Source organism: Thunnus albacares, chromosome 17, assembly GCF_914725855.1.
Source record: "Thunnus albacares chromosome 17, fThuAlb1.1, whole genome shotgun sequence".
Lineage (NCBI taxonomy): Eukaryota > Metazoa > Chordata > Actinopteri > Scombriformes > Scombridae > Thunnus > Thunnus albacares.
In genome coordinates, this window is record NC_058122.1 from 25,090,763 (window position 1) to 25,105,412 (window position 14,650).

The 14,650-nt window shown below is 39.1% G+C and overlaps 2 protein-coding genes across 3 annotated transcripts; one reads left to right on the plus strand and one right to left on the minus strand.

The window, feature by feature from the left end:
* The first annotated feature begins 222 nt into the window (after window positions 1–222).
* Window positions 223–4,515, plus strand: sult3st1 (sulfotransferase family 3, cytosolic sulfotransferase 1). Its single transcript, XM_044331978.1, has 6 exons — window positions 223–644; window positions 720–925; window positions 1,848–1,974; window positions 3,238–3,332; window positions 3,467–3,638; window positions 3,720–4,515. Exons 1-6 carry the CDS (start codon window positions 503–505, stop codon window positions 3,827–3,829), a joined length of 852 nt encoding a protein of 283 aa, XP_044187913.1. The 5' UTR covers window positions 223–502; the 3' UTR covers window positions 3,830–4,515.
* Window positions 4,516–5,300: 785 nt separating this feature from the next.
* On the minus strand, window positions 5,301–14,421 carry eif3d (eukaryotic translation initiation factor 3, subunit D). Of its 2 annotated transcripts, none has more exons than XM_044331977.1 (16): window positions 14,307–14,421; window positions 13,176–13,301; window positions 13,044–13,089; window positions 12,692–12,828; window positions 12,489–12,574; window positions 11,856–11,928; window positions 11,413–11,528; window positions 11,188–11,320; window positions 10,947–11,094; window positions 10,733–10,863; window positions 8,326–8,411; window positions 7,902–8,031; window positions 6,998–7,140; window positions 5,722–5,914; window positions 5,531–5,624; window positions 5,301–5,411 (listed from the first exon to the last, which is right to left on the minus strand). In XM_044331977.1, the coding sequence occupies exons 2-16, from the start codon at window positions 13,296–13,298 to the stop codon at window positions 5,398–5,400; spliced, it is 1,653 nt and encodes a 550-aa protein (XP_044187912.1). In that variant the 5' UTR covers window positions 13,299–13,301; window positions 14,307–14,421; the 3' UTR covers window positions 5,301–5,397. The 2 variants fall into 2 exon arrangements, with proteins under 2 accessions (XP_044187912.1, XP_044187911.1); XM_044331976.1 differs by having other exon boundaries at window positions 11,413–11,534.
* Between the last annotated feature and the right edge of the window lie 229 nt (window positions 14,422–14,650).

Below are 14,650 nucleotides of genomic sequence, written 5' to 3' on the forward strand. Positions count from 1 at the left end.
GCTGCTCTTACACTGATGCTTCAGTATTAATAATCTAATGATGTCATGTATAATAATATATCAGTCAGAGGGACCAAACCACTACTTTTACTGCAATACTTAAACTACATCAAGCTCATAATACTTATCTACTTTTACTGTAGTAGGATTTTTCATGCAGGACTTTTAGTTGTAATGGAGTATTTTTACATTGCTGTATTGGTACTTTTACTCAGGTAAAGGATCTGAACATTTCTTCCACCACTGTTTATTACATAATCATGAATATAGCTAAAACTCCTAAAGTAATAATTATTTGATGCCTCTTCCTTTAAACAATAAAGCAGCAATACTGTGTTGTATCTGAAGCTTACTGTTGATGGCAGTGTGTACCCACAGGTTACACATGAAGAAGTCAACAGCACAAATCAAAGTCCAGCTACTTTAACCGTGAGCACTCCTCTCTTCAGTCGGTCCCATATGCAAACCTTTCTCTCATTTTACTTTGTGATTCAGAGGTAACATGGAGCAGATCACTGAGTATCTCTGCAGATATAAAAACTACAACTTTGCAGTTGGTTACACAACTGCAGAGTACATCGATTCCCTCCAGAGCTTTGAAATACGAGACAGTGACATATTCCTTGTTACTTATCCAAAGTCAGGTCAGTATCACATTATTTGCATGAAGTTTTGACCTGATTATAATGTCTGATAACTATACTTATGTACCCACACAGGCACTATATGGACTCAACAGATCATCATCTCCATCTGTGAGTTAGACGGGGGTCTGAATGAATATCCCAACAACTTGGAGCAGATGCCGTGGCTGGAGTACAGGGAGGGTCGTGAAGACTACTCTCTGCGACCGTCACCACGACTCTTCGCTTCTCACCTCACCCCGGCTCTCCTGCCTCCGGGACTGAAGGACAAGAAGGCAAAGGTCAGCATTTTATGGAAGTTCAAACCAGCCAGGAAAATGAAAATTTAAAAAAATATATACAGAGAAAGTTACAAATATTGAATCTCAAAAATAATTCATATATGTAACAATCACAACATCAGAGAAAGGTCTTTATTTAATTGATACGACAATGTTTTATTTCCAACATGTCTTATCATTTTTATTACTACTGTAGTTTATTCTTATTACTTTTATATTTTTATATATCTTATTTATATCTTTTATTTTAATGTTTTATTATAATTTAATTATCTGATTTTACTGCTTAATTGTAGTACTTAAATGTTTTAACCATGTAAAGCACTTTGTAATTATTATTATTCACTATGAGTAGGGCTGCAATGGCTATTTTCATTATTAATTAATCTGCCAATTATTAACTCGATTAACAGATTATACCTTTGGTCTGTATGAAATGTTAGAAAATAGTAATTTCCCAGTGCCCAAGTGTTATAATTTTTTGTTTGACCAGCAGTCCAGAACCCAAAGATATTCAATTTACTATAATGTAAAACAAGGAATAGCAGAAAATCCTCATATTTGAAAAGCTTGAACTATCAAATGTTTAGCATTTTTGACAAAAATGTACATATATGATTAATTGATTATCAAAGTAGTTGCACATTGACTTTCTGTCTATTGACTAATTGTTTCAGCTCTAATCATGAGAGCTGCTCTAATTATTCAGCTCTAAGTTAAAAAAAAAAAATACAAAGTGAAAATCTTTACTAAAATTATGAGGGTTTTTTTTCACTTTCTAAGTTAGATTGTGATGCAAAGTCAAACTTAGCATATCATAATCTTCAATTTTAAATTTTGAATAGTGAATAGTGAATAATTTGAATGGAGTTTGGCATGAGATTGGTATGTATCAACTCTGACCTTATTGTTTTTGTGTCAGATCATCTATGTGATGCGGAACCCAAAGGACAACATCATGTCTTATTACCACTTCAGTCATGCCATGTCTGACCTGGAGTCTCCCAAGAGCTTTGATCTCTTTTTCGAGCAGTATTTGGCGGGAAATGGTGAGATATCTAACCTCCAGAGTCTGGGTGACTATCTGGGCAGATAGAGTCCAGTGCTGGTAAATTTCACTTGATAACCACCTGATCAGGAAAAATTAACAGAAAAAGTTTTAAAATTTTAATTTTGTTTAAGTCTTGATTGTGTGTTTGTGTTGACGTTACCTGAGAACATGAAGCATTTAATTATGAACATTTTTATCAATAATTTGATATTGAGAACAGTGGAAATTTGTTAAATCTTTGGGCTAGGACACTACAAGAGTAGGTAGGCTATTGGTTACCATACTTAATGACAATGCTGCTACTGTAGTAACATTAGTAAAGTAACCTCTTTTCTGTTGCATTGGTCAGTAGATTTTGTAGCTACACAGAGGAATTATTTAACCCCAAGCAAAGTATGTAGATGAGAATTATATTGATTTCTGACTTAATATAGCTTACCAGGCCCCAAATGTAGGATATTCATTTGCATTTCCAACTATATTATACACTATTATTATTTTTTAAGACATTTCACTCAAAACCATACGGACCAGCTGGAGGTGCTAATGAAAAAGTCAGCGGGTCACCAAAGTAATCATGATTTATCCTCTGGTCACCATTAATATCTGTACAAACTTGCATGGAAATCCATCAAATACTTGTTGAGATATTTCAGTCTGGAAGTGGCGGACCATCCATCCCAAGAGTCACGCTGCAAGCATGGCTAGAAATGAGTGCGTAGATAATTACAGAACTGAAACTAAAGTTTTTATTCTTCTGGTACCATTTTGGTACATGTTATAGACCAGAGATTGTCACATTGCAGAGCAAGCCTAACTCTTTAAAGTAATTCACTGATAGTTGTCTGTACATTTATGGATAGATTGCAAACAGAAACTGCAAAAAAGTAATTTGGCATACTGCCAAAATATAAACCAATAAAGGTTAAAAATAACATGTCTCTGTTGTAGCCCGTAGTCCACTGAATCCATGGCAATGTTATAATTCCTGTTTACATCCCCCAATGCATTATGGGAATTGTATGTTCCTAAAAAGCGAGCACAGATGTCCCCCAAATCATAGAATAATAGTAGGAGTTAAAAAAATCTATTAATATGGACTTTTCTAATGTTACACTATCAATATTTGTATTTATCTAATATGGGGCTTATACTATCAGACTTTAAATAACCCTGTTATAGACTATGGGGATAGATTAATTAAAAAAATACTTGTTTAAGGAAAAAGTTTAATTAAGGGATGAATTATTTCATTATACAGTTGGCGCATCATCCTGGTTCGACCACATCAGGGTGTGGCACTCTAACAAAGACCAGTACAACATTCTCTTTCTGACCTATGAGGACATGCTTTTGGTAAGACATCGTTCATTCGCATCGTTGGGTTGTTCAGTTAATGGTTCTTAATCCATTTAACACTATGAATTAAAAGGGTATATGTTAACTTAAAGAGTCTTCTTTCTCTATTGCTGCTCTTTTTCTCTTTTTAGGACCTGAGGACAGCAGTAACAAAGATTTGCAATTTCTTGGGGAAAAACCTCAGTGAAGCATCCATTCAGCAAGTTGTGGAAAAATCTACATTTAAGACCATGAAAAAAGACTCAAAAGCCAACTATAAGTTCCTGCCAGAAGAGAAGCTCAATGGAGACTTCATGCGTAAAGGTAACGTACTGTAACAACACTGCAGCTCCTGTACAGAGACACACACACAGATATCAGGTCTAGTTTTGTTTTTCATTACAGGTCAGATCGGTGACTGGAAGAACACCTTTACAGACGCCCAGAGTGAAAGAGTGGATCAAATCCTTCAGGAGAGACTCGGTGACATGTCTCTAAAGTTCATCTGGGAATAAGCAGAGCACCAACCTTCAAAGACATAGTTGGGGAGTTTTTAAAAAAATTTTCTCATGGTCAACAAATGTAAAGAGCCAAACCAACGATGAATTGATCTATTAACAAGTATTGTGTGTGTATCCAAAGCCTGATTTATCTTATTCCTCTGTGCTGTAGACCAAAAACTATTAAAAACACATCAGTGAGCCACACCGCTGCACTGGGTGACATGTTCCCTCACCACAAAGAGTTTGGTTACGTTAGCTTGTTTAGAAACTTATCACATTTTCAGTCTCTGCAGAGTAGTTCTGTGTAACGCCGCACAGCTTGCAGCTTAAGCAGCAAGAGTATTTCGCGGAACCTCTTGCTTTTCATTTCGGCGTCCATGTTAACAGATTATAGCAGCCACACAGTCTGGGACTCCAGCACGGAGAGTCTGTGAGACACAGAGCCTCTTCTCTCGACTCCTTTCTGTGATATTAGTTCAAACCGGGGCTCCTGCCTGTTTTTTCACCTGCTTCCAGGCGGAGATTTGGTGTTGTTATTTTCCTTATTTGTTGTCAGTTTCCCTCCTGACAGTTTGGAGGTTTGTTTGTCGGAGTGTGTTTGCCTCGTTTGGGAAACTTGGTGTCATCTGGAGGGATTTTCTTCACTTGGAGCGGTAACAGCAGGTGTTTAACTGGCCGAATAATCAGTATAATCAATTTTTTAAAAAAAACCCATCCTGTGTGAGGAATGTATGTGGCTGACACAGAAGTATCCCCAACCAGACCCCACGATGCCCATCAGAAAGAAAGCCGCTTTCACCTCACGTTGTTTTTCACAATTGATCACACGCTTATAATATAAAGGAAATTTATAATGAAATGATATGAAACATTCTAATATCAAAGTCAAACAATGTAGAAAGAGAGAGCTGCCAGCAACAACGCTGTCTGCGTGAACACCACAGGCCTGTGAGACGCAGCAGTTCAGCAACACACATGCACTGCTCAGGTAGAGGTAGGCTGTGTGGCCCAGGCGTAGGTGTCTCAAAGAGCTTTAGTACAAAATCAAGTGGTTGTGATATGTAGCACAATAAGCTAGATGGTCTGAGTTCCCGCACATGCTCAGTGGTGTCTGCCTTACATGGAACTACTCTCCAGAGACTGAAAAGGTAATTGCTGTTTTTAGTCTTTGTGGTAAAGGAACATGTCACCCAGTGCAGCGGTGTGGCTCACTGATGTGTTTTTAATAGTTTCTGGGCAACAATGGAGGTCTACAGCACAGAGGAATAAGATATAACAGGCTTTCGATACACACACAATACTTGTCAGTAGGTCAATTCATTGTTGGTTTGGCTCTGCACATAATGGAAAATATAGAAAATCTCCAGCCTTTTCCTTTAAGATGTTTTCAAGACACTGTTTGTGTACGACTTGCACTTACAGCGTATACAGTAGCTGCTAATAATAGTGTAAACTGTAAAATAAAAAACACACACAAGCAAAAAACAGTCTGGCCAATCTTCTCTTTATTGAGTGTCAAAAGGAATTAAATTGTGTTTCTGTACGTGTGGTGCTTTGGTCACTGTAGCAGACTCCACACTTCAATTCTCTTCATCTAGAATAAGAACAGAAGACAAGAAAACAAGTTTAGCGAGTAATTCTCAATAGATCCAAACTGAATGTACATTACATTAAAAAGATAGAGTAAAAATGGCAGTAACAACTGAATCTCACCTTCTTCCTCCTCATCCTCTTCATCCTCCTCTTCCTCCTCCTCTTCATCAGAGCTGAAGGTTCCATCAGGCAGGCTGTACACCCGAATCACTTGCTGTTGACCGACACACAGAATATTGACGGATCAGCTCCACAATCATTAACCGTCTCCACCATTGAAACCAGCACTAGTAGAAACCATGACGGCTCACCTTGTTGGGGTCCTTGAGGATCAGGTATTTGCCCTCATCCAGCTTGCGGCAGATATCGATGACACAGCGGAGGATTCCCCAGGCGTTCTCCATGCTCAGGTTGATCTGGCTGGCGAACTCGTTGGGTTTGAACTGCTGAGTGCCCAGGATGACGTGGCGAGCAGAGTCCTTCACGTGGTATCGAGACACGTACCTGACGAGCACACAGGGATGCATTTAGAGTGAATTAAGTCACTAATAACCATCCTTCATTTAACAAGCTACAATAGTAAAGCACAATCAAAAAGGCAGCAGGTTTGTTTTAATTTTTTGATAAGCTTTAATGAGTGAAACCTTGGATGTTTTTTTTTCTCCAGTCAGTACATCAGATTTGAGGATTTTCCAGGATTTCATCTGTAAACATGCGTAAACAGGCCCCTGAAGGTAACATAGGCACTGCTGAACATGAAACCCAAACCAGTGAATCACCCGGTAAATTTATTTAGCAAGGCTAACGCTAGCAGTCCACTAATGCCAATCTACAAATAAAATGTGAATGCTAATGAACAGTTAGCAGTAGGCTTGGGCATTATCTACTTTTTCATACTTTCATATCTTCCTCACATTTTACTGGGATATATGATTGTATTTGTGTTAAAAAAACAAAAAAAACAACATAAAAGCTGAGCTGCTGCTGATAGAAGTCAGTCATCAATCTCAGCTGCTCCTCCAAGTTTTGCTCAGAAACTTTCACCTTTATCATCAGGACTACACCCAAAATACTCCCAAACAGGGGCAGGAGCATTTATCTTTTTTACTAGTCCTGTAACGTTATCCCCACCACACCCATCTTTCTCAGTTCAGCTGCCTGTTCCACCAGTAAAGACTGACCTCTGTTGGTGTGTGCTGTACATGACAATACATCACCTCAATGCAACATCTCCATATCAGTTTAATAGAAAGAGGAGCGTCTGTATTTTTGACAGTACTGAAAATCATAACTTTGGGATTTCTAAATAACCTGGTATACCGTAATACCACTCAAGCGTAATAGACTCAATTTATACCATACTTCTACAATTTATTTTATACACACACACACACACCTACCATCAGGATAACTTGGGGTTTAGTGCTCGTGGACATTTCGACATGTAACGAGGTTGGAACCACCACCTCTGGGATTAATGGACGACCCCCCCCTACCTGCTGATCCATAGCTGCGCTTATCTCTACATCTCCTGTATTCATCCACATACAGAGTATGATAAAAAAATCTCTTGAGTGCGTTCCTCACCCCAGTTTGAGGTACTCTGATCCAGCCAGCATGGCGCAGCAGGTCCAGCGGGCCAGTTTGTAGCTGTTATTCTTCAGCTCGGTGGCCAGGACGGCTCCTCTCTGAGAGTCCAGCTTCTGACGCCAGTCCACGCCGTTACAATACTAACGAGGAAACAGAGGAACAAAAGCTCTTTTACACAACAGTAACGATTAAGGATTGCTACTCACTAGTGCTTTTTACTTATTATTCAATGGCTGAATCAGCATTTGAATTCCCAACTTTTAAAAATGACACATATAACTAATAAGTGCAACAATGAGAACCATGTGTCAGTGCTGACAGATACTCTGTAAGTTTGAGAGTGTGTGTTCAGGGTCAAAGGGGATTAAAGTTTACTACTCTGTTTGCTGATATCATGACTTCTGCTTGTCAAAACAAACAAAACAGACAAGAATAGCAGCCGTTGGATATTTAGCTTTGAAAACTGACTTTTTTTGACTTGCAGTCTCCAGATGAATTTTATGTTTTAGGTTCAGTTGAAACAACAATTTATTTTAACATTGAAAACCTTTAGAAAGCCAGATTTGAAGATTGAATATTGTGTTTTATATCATGACAAGATTCTCATGACATTAAACCTGCATTAACTGATTTTTTTGGGGGCAGTGGAAACAAGTAGTGAACACAACTGACGCATCATCACCTTTTAAGTTGATATGTTAAACTTGCTCCATAAAGCCGAGAGTCACTGATAATTCTCTGTAGGTTCATCACTACAAGTGACACCTCTCACATTACACATTATCAGTTCCTACACTATTATTATGAATAATATTGATTATAGCTGCTTTAAGAATTCTGCACATGCACATCACCCACTGTTGAAACCACTAAACACATTTCCTCTCTTGCTTCTTCTTACCCTGGAGTCCCACTCGTTGAGGGTCTTGATGTTAACGAAGGACACTTCTCCGTTGGCACCGGTCATCACTCCATCGTGCTCACAGCGGACGATCAGATCGATGTCTTCCCCGAGCTTCCAGTGACGGTACCTGAAGCACAAACACAACCCGTCAGCCTGAGAGGAAACAGCTGTCACATTAAATGACACCGATACAGACTAGTGCTTATTAAGTAGTTTGATTTACACTATGTTAGAACAACCTCATTTGAGCTTTTTAGATTTTTAGAAAAGCCTTCATCCCACCATCACACAAGTAGCTCCTGATTAGGTCTTGTATTTAATCACTGATGTCATTATTGACCAAGTTTACTTTAAAATGTTTTAAGTTACTGCACATCACTATGTGGTGACAGTGATCTAACCAGCAGGTTTCATTACATACCTGTAGGCTACAGATGCCACCTCACTCTTGTCCATATCTTCCTCCACAAATGGGTTGGGGTTGGGAAACTTGTGCCGCTCTCCACCCTAAGAAAACAAAAACATGTCTTATCCTCATGAAATAAATCGATTTAGGCAGTCCTCCTTATTTATAGATACCAAAGTTTTCCATTTTTAGGGCCTGAGCCCCAAAGGGGCGAAGACCCTCTTGTATCTGTTCTGTTTCTTTATTATCTCGCCACTTCAGACCTAAATTGGACCCCCTAAACATGTTCAAAAACTCACCAAATTTGGCATGCACATCAGGTTTGGTGAAAAATTTGATAAAATGTAAAAATTAACCCCCAAAGTGCCAAAATGTGCTCAAGAGCACCACCTATGTAACAAATGTGGCCACCACGGCCTGTAAGAATGCAGTAGAGAAATCGAACCAAATCTCAATTATTCGTCTCATCAAGACCTACAAATCATACGCTGACACCCCTGACCTAAATCCAACAGTAAGTCCGCAAATCACACATGACAGTATGACTTTTCCCCAATTTTGGATCCTGAACAAATGCTATCTCCTCCTAGGGCGTTAATGGTATCGGCTTCAAACTTGAATACATGACTTATGACACTGTGCTGAACAAAAGTTGTTAAAAACTTTGTAATAACTCGAACGGTTTAGATATTATAAGCCCTGAAAGTTGTAGTGCCACATTACACCTTACAATGTAAACCAATGGGGAGGCAATCTCTGTGCATGGACTTTGTGTCAAACAAATGGTTCTGATGTCTAAACTATAAGTCTGACCACTTTGAAACCTGTATCAATGGATTTGCAATGAATTTTCCTACAAAAATATTATTTTTAATGTAAGATTTGGCCAAAGTCATGGGATATTTCACAAGAAGAGTACTCAAAATCCTCCTCTCCAATTCAGAGGGAGAGTGAGAATAGCAGGGAAGGGGGGGGGGGGCAGTCTATGGGACGAACCGTCCAACTGAGCTGGAACCTTTGTCACTTTGACACTCAACTGCTTGGACGTCACTTATCCTACAGATGCCATTCAAACTATAAAATGTTCACAAAACTTGAATTTTCAAAGTTATCAGATTGTTTAGTGATATCTTTTGCAGTTTTTCAGCAATTTAAGCTAAAAGTTGGGGGTTTTGCTGACTTTGTCAGGTCTCACCAGTGTGTCCTGTGATCAGGCACAGTGGAGAGCAGATATTTTTAGACCAGAAAAGATTTTTGAAACAGTACTCCCACAATTTCAACTCCTCAAGCACATATCTTGCCTCGGTATGTTGCCACAAGCCTCCTCTCTCTCAAAATGTAAATACATTTCACATAGGACTTATAGTTTTTGAGATCTGTACCTTAATTGATAGAGAATCCCTGTCATGTTCTCATTGACTGCAATACAATCTGCAGGATGTGTGTCTCCTCTCACTCCAGTTTCTAAAACTTACAGATTCTCTCTTCCTTCAAACACTTTTTACACATATTCATTCTCATTTTACCTAGTCTTGCTTTCACTAATGATGTACAAATCTCTGGGCTTCAAGCTCAAGTTTGAGACAAATACATTTTCCTCATCAAAATGGAATTTTTTTTCCTCTCAATTTTGTGAATGTCTGTTGGCTCAGTGGTTTAGAACACTGTTCTCCTGATCAGCTTCACCTTAGATGACAAGGTTGTGTGTACCCGCTCACTACGCTCACTGCAGGAGTCTACAGGTGATGTCAATCTGCTTAATGAGACGACTACTGATAAATTCCATGCAATTGACAGAGCAAACACCAGAATCTGGCCCGGCATTGCTGTGTGACATGTCAGCTCAGTGTAGAGCATGTCTCATAATCATGAAGGTGCAGGTTCAATTCCACCCATTGCTGATTTTAATCTTGGTAGATTTTTCATTAGTGTTCAGCTTCCAGTTATGCAGTCTAAATCCGCTTTCAGCAATCACACGCAATTTCTACAGAAATTGCATTTTCAAGTTACAAGATGCTTTTCTTGTTGTTACAACAACACTTTATTACCATGATTGTGTTAAAACTAAGAGCTGCGATGATTAGTTGATTAAACTATTTTAATAATCGAATAATAATTTCCAGAAAATTTTGCAAGCAATAATGCAAAAACATTTGTTGGTTCAAGGCTCTCAAATCTGAGTTTGTTGCTTTTCGTGCTCTTGCATTACTGTAATTTAATAATTAATACTGTAATTTAATATAATGGACTGTTGGATGACCCAAATAAGACATTTGAGGACATCAGCATCAGAATACAAATAATTGTCAGTTGCATTCCTATTTAAAACAAGAAAGTTTTCACCTTATATTGAGAAACTGAGCAAACATTGTTTTGTCGTGGTAGCAGCAACACGCTGCTGTAAAACTGTGTTTGTTCTCACCATGCGTAAACACTGCTGGCTGAAGTTGTGATTGATGTATGTGGCCTCCATCGCCAGGTTACGGGGAGAGTTAAAAGAATTGCCTTCATCCTGCGGTGGCTCATTGGCGGTCTCGCTCACAGTCAGCAAATCTGAGGGAAGCAATCAATGTTAAAGACACACCAGCGAGTTGTAAGGTTGTAATCAGGTGTCGTTAGATCTCACGAAGCCTCACCAAAGTCAGAGTTGTCTCTCTTGTCAAAGAACAGCTTGTTGCCCACTCTCTGCACAATGATGTCCCAGGAGTTGACTGAGCGTGTGCAGCACATCAAAGTGGCCAGGATGGCATCAGTGGCAAACACATTACCCTGAGTCTTAGCCAGCTGGGAGAGCAAAGAGACAAGATGTTGTGAAACTTTGGTTTGAGAATGTGATTAGTGGAACAGCTTCTTCTATAAAAAAGTGCAACTTTAAACCTTGCGGATGACGGGATCATCAGTGGTAGTAACAGTGTGGAAGATCCTCTTGATGCTTTTGAGCTGCTTTTCATTGCGGGTGGTGATCCGGTCAAAAGCTTTATCATAGTACTCCAACGCACCGCAGCACTCACTGGAGGAAACAGGAAACACAAGTTCATCCCTCTAAAGAGAGCTCACTGACCAAGAGCAGGTCTGTTTCACCACCCTGTGTGATTCACTTACATGTCGAGAGGGTCAGCCACCTCCATGTATCTCATCTTCATCAGCCTGGGGAAGTCCATCTCCTCCTTCACCTCCCAGTCGCTCCTCACCTCCACAGATGAGTCTCTTGGCTTCAGCTGGGCCTTGAGGAAAATGCAGATGCACGGGGAGAAAGATCGTATAGGTGGGAGAAAAAAAAAATCTTTATGACTAAAAATCCTCAACAAATGTATTTGTTATACTCAAAAACATACTTAATATATCTGTGTTACACCTTCTACAAACAAACAAAGAATTTCCCCACAAAAACACCATATTTTTCCATATATTAACATCTTGAAATAAGTTCATTTTAAATTATTTTAGGACATTTTATTAGAGACAGTAGCGACATGACAGATGAGTCACCGGGATTCGTGTTTGTCTTGTTCGTCAATAAATATAACCAATCAGTCAGTTTATACCTGAGATTTCTGGTCCCACTTCTGACGGACACCAAACTGCTTTTGGAACTTCTTCTGCAGGCGCATGCGGTCCCTGGAAAGACAAACGCTCAAGGTTAAAATAAAGTCATTACAACCAGCTGTCAACACAAGACGAGTAAATGTGATCTCATGCTGGAACTTAACAGAGAAAATGCTTGACTATAGTTTGTTTCACCAAGGAAGTCTCTTGAGATAAATCATCTCCTTTAACAAGGGAGACCTGGCCAACATGGCAACATGCAATAGCTGTTCACAAAGTTATATATAAACATATTAATTTACAATAATCACATCCAACCATGGCTGCAACTAACAATTATTTTCACTATTTATAAGTCTGATGATTAACATGAAAAACATGTTATAATTTCCCACATCTCAAGAAGTATTAAAATGTCCCGTTTTGTCCATCCAACAGTCCAAAATGCAAAGATATTCCGTTTACTGTCATATATGACACATAAAAGCAGCAAACCTTTAAATTTGACAAATTTAGAACCAGAGAATTTGAAGTTTTTGTTTGAAAGATAACTAAAACAGGATTGCCTGAACAACAAAGGATTTGCATATAATAGAACATTGTCTAATCGCAGATCTTTGACAGATCCTCACCTCTCCTTTTGCTTGGCGCTCTTCGGGAGCGTCTGCATGTTGAACTGGGTCAGGTTCCTGCGGTCCTTGTCCCTGCGCAGATTCCTCTGTAGAAAACAAACATAATTCTGTTACTGGATTACTGCAAATACGATATGTAACACTTCTGTATGTAATTGCTGTTCATTCAGAGTTGAGCACTTCTGTTGCCTGATCTGCGTTACCTGAGCAAACCTCATGCGGTTCCTCTGGTAGGCGGTCTTCTGCGTCTTGGCAGTGTCCACCAGCTGGAAGCTCGTCTCGTCTTCCTCGTGGAAGTAGGCATACTGACTACCGCCTCCAAACTGAGAGGAATACTTATCTGAGGACAAAATAAAGACATAATATAATAAGAATAAACTTGAACCCGTACAATAAACCATGTGTATTGGATTGAACACCTCTACAAACACTAATAAAGAGCACATATGCTTCATTTCCCTTTAAAATAAATGTAATCAAGTTTTCCATTTCAAATCATTAAGTACAGGAAAAGTCAGTCATTCCCACATGTTGAGAATTTGTAATTATACTAACTTGTGTATCTCTTGTCTTGATAAGTTGCTCCAGTCCAGTCAGCGACCTGATAGACAGAAGAAACAATGTTAGGAAAACTACAGCGAACAAATGTAAGACCACTTTAACGGTAAATAATGAGAGAAAACAAACCTTTCCCAGACGGTCTCCTTTGCTGAAAGGCTGGTAGGGCATGTCTTTAAACTTCTCTGGGACCGCACATGGACCCCATCCGGACGGGTTGTCCTGGATCACAGGGGCGTTGAACTTCGCCATGACCTGAAGTCAGATTGAAAGCGACAGACTTCTGTGACCAAACAGCCAAGATTCAAACAACTGATGTACAGCGTGTCAGCTTTAACTTTATGCAGATGTGTGTAGGGTCTCAGGCAATGAACAGCACTGATCTCTCCAGCAATGCACTAAAACAATAGGCACTGATCAGCTTGCGCAGTGGGCTAGTCATCATTGACCCCTGAACACTGTCCTACTTATTAGTAGAGCTGCAATGGTAGATTAGTCGATAGACAGAAAATGAATTGCCAACTATATTAATAATCGTTTGGAGTCATTTTTATTTGGAGGAAATGTGTCCAAATTATCTAATTCCAGCTTCTTAAATGTGTATATTTTCTGGTTTCTTTAAATCTTCTGTGACAGTTAACTAAATATTTTTAAATTGTGGACAAAACAAGACATTTGAGGACGTTATCCTGGGCTTTGGGAAACAGTGACCAACATTTTTCACCATTTTATGGTCCATACATCTAATCGATTACCCGAGAAATTAATCAGTCGTTGCAGCCCTAGAGTTTAAGACGCCATTTGTGGGTTAACACTAAAGATTTACCTTATTAAACAATCCTGGATGTCTGTCGACACGGCTACAACAAACATTGTTATATTTGTTCATTTTTTTTTAACAGCATCTGTATATTTTACAGCAGCGTCACCTCCACTTTAGGAGTCACATGCTGACAGAAAAGACAAAAAAAACTCTGTCAGCACTGATTTCGCTTTTTCAGGGTCAAGTGAGGATGTTGGATCAACTAAGACGACCTGATCTGTCTTCTTGTGTAAGGATTTTTCTTTTACAGGTTTGACTCAGTTAGTTGACGGTGGCTACTGCTAACATGCTAACGCTTCACCCTGCCAGGTGGCCGCGTTAGCTCGGCTAAGCTAACTAGCTATTTACACGCACACAAGTCCCGCTACGATTTATTTACAGACTCGAGAGGAAACAGCCACCTTTCTTACATATATACATACTTTTTGAAATCTTACCGTGACTGATGTAGCACTCTATTGAGCCCTTAACAGTAGCCGGCCCTCAGATGGTGAAAATCCGTGACGGGGCGCCGGTGGGAAAGGAAGCAGTAGTGGAAACTGCCGGAAACTGGACGAATCTTTTTTTTTTTTTTCTTTTAAACTTTATTGAAACACGTTTCCAATATATTTATAGCACCTTGTTTATGCAGACTAAGTTTACAATCATAAACACACCAGGGTGACTAAAGGTTGTAATGAAAATAGTGATAAAACATCGATGTATAAATATCTTGTAAAGTTTACAGTTTTACAAGTTTACAGTTTTTTGTTTGTATATTCAGATATTGAAGAAATGTATT

Excerpts from the sequence above, each read along its gene's own strand:
- sult3st1 (XM_044331978.1), top strand. The coding sequence starts at position 503 with ATGGAGCAGATCACTGAGTATCTCTGCAGATATAAAAACTACAACTTT. Across the intron at positions 926-1,847 it reads TGAAGGACAAGAAGGCAAAG|ATCATCTATGTGATGCGGAA; the intron begins GTCAGCATTTTA and ends TTTTTGTGTCAG. Across the intron at positions 3,333-3,466 it reads CCTATGAGGACATGCTTTTG|GACCTGAGGACAGCAGTAAC; the intron begins GTAAGACATCGT and ends TTCTCTTTTTAG.
- eif3d (XM_044331976.1), bottom strand. The coding sequence starts at position 13,298 with ATGGCGAAGTTCAACGCCCCTGTGATCCAGGACAACCCGTCCGGATGG. Across the intron at positions 12,829-13,043 it reads TCAAGACAAGAGATACACAA|ATAAGTATTCCTCTCAGTTT; the intron begins GTTAGTATAATT and ends TTTTGTCCTCAG. Across the intron at positions 11,321-11,412 it reads GTGGCTGACCCTCTCGACAT|TGAGTGCTGCGGTGCGTTGG; the intron begins GTAAGTGAATCA and ends TGTTTCCTCCAG.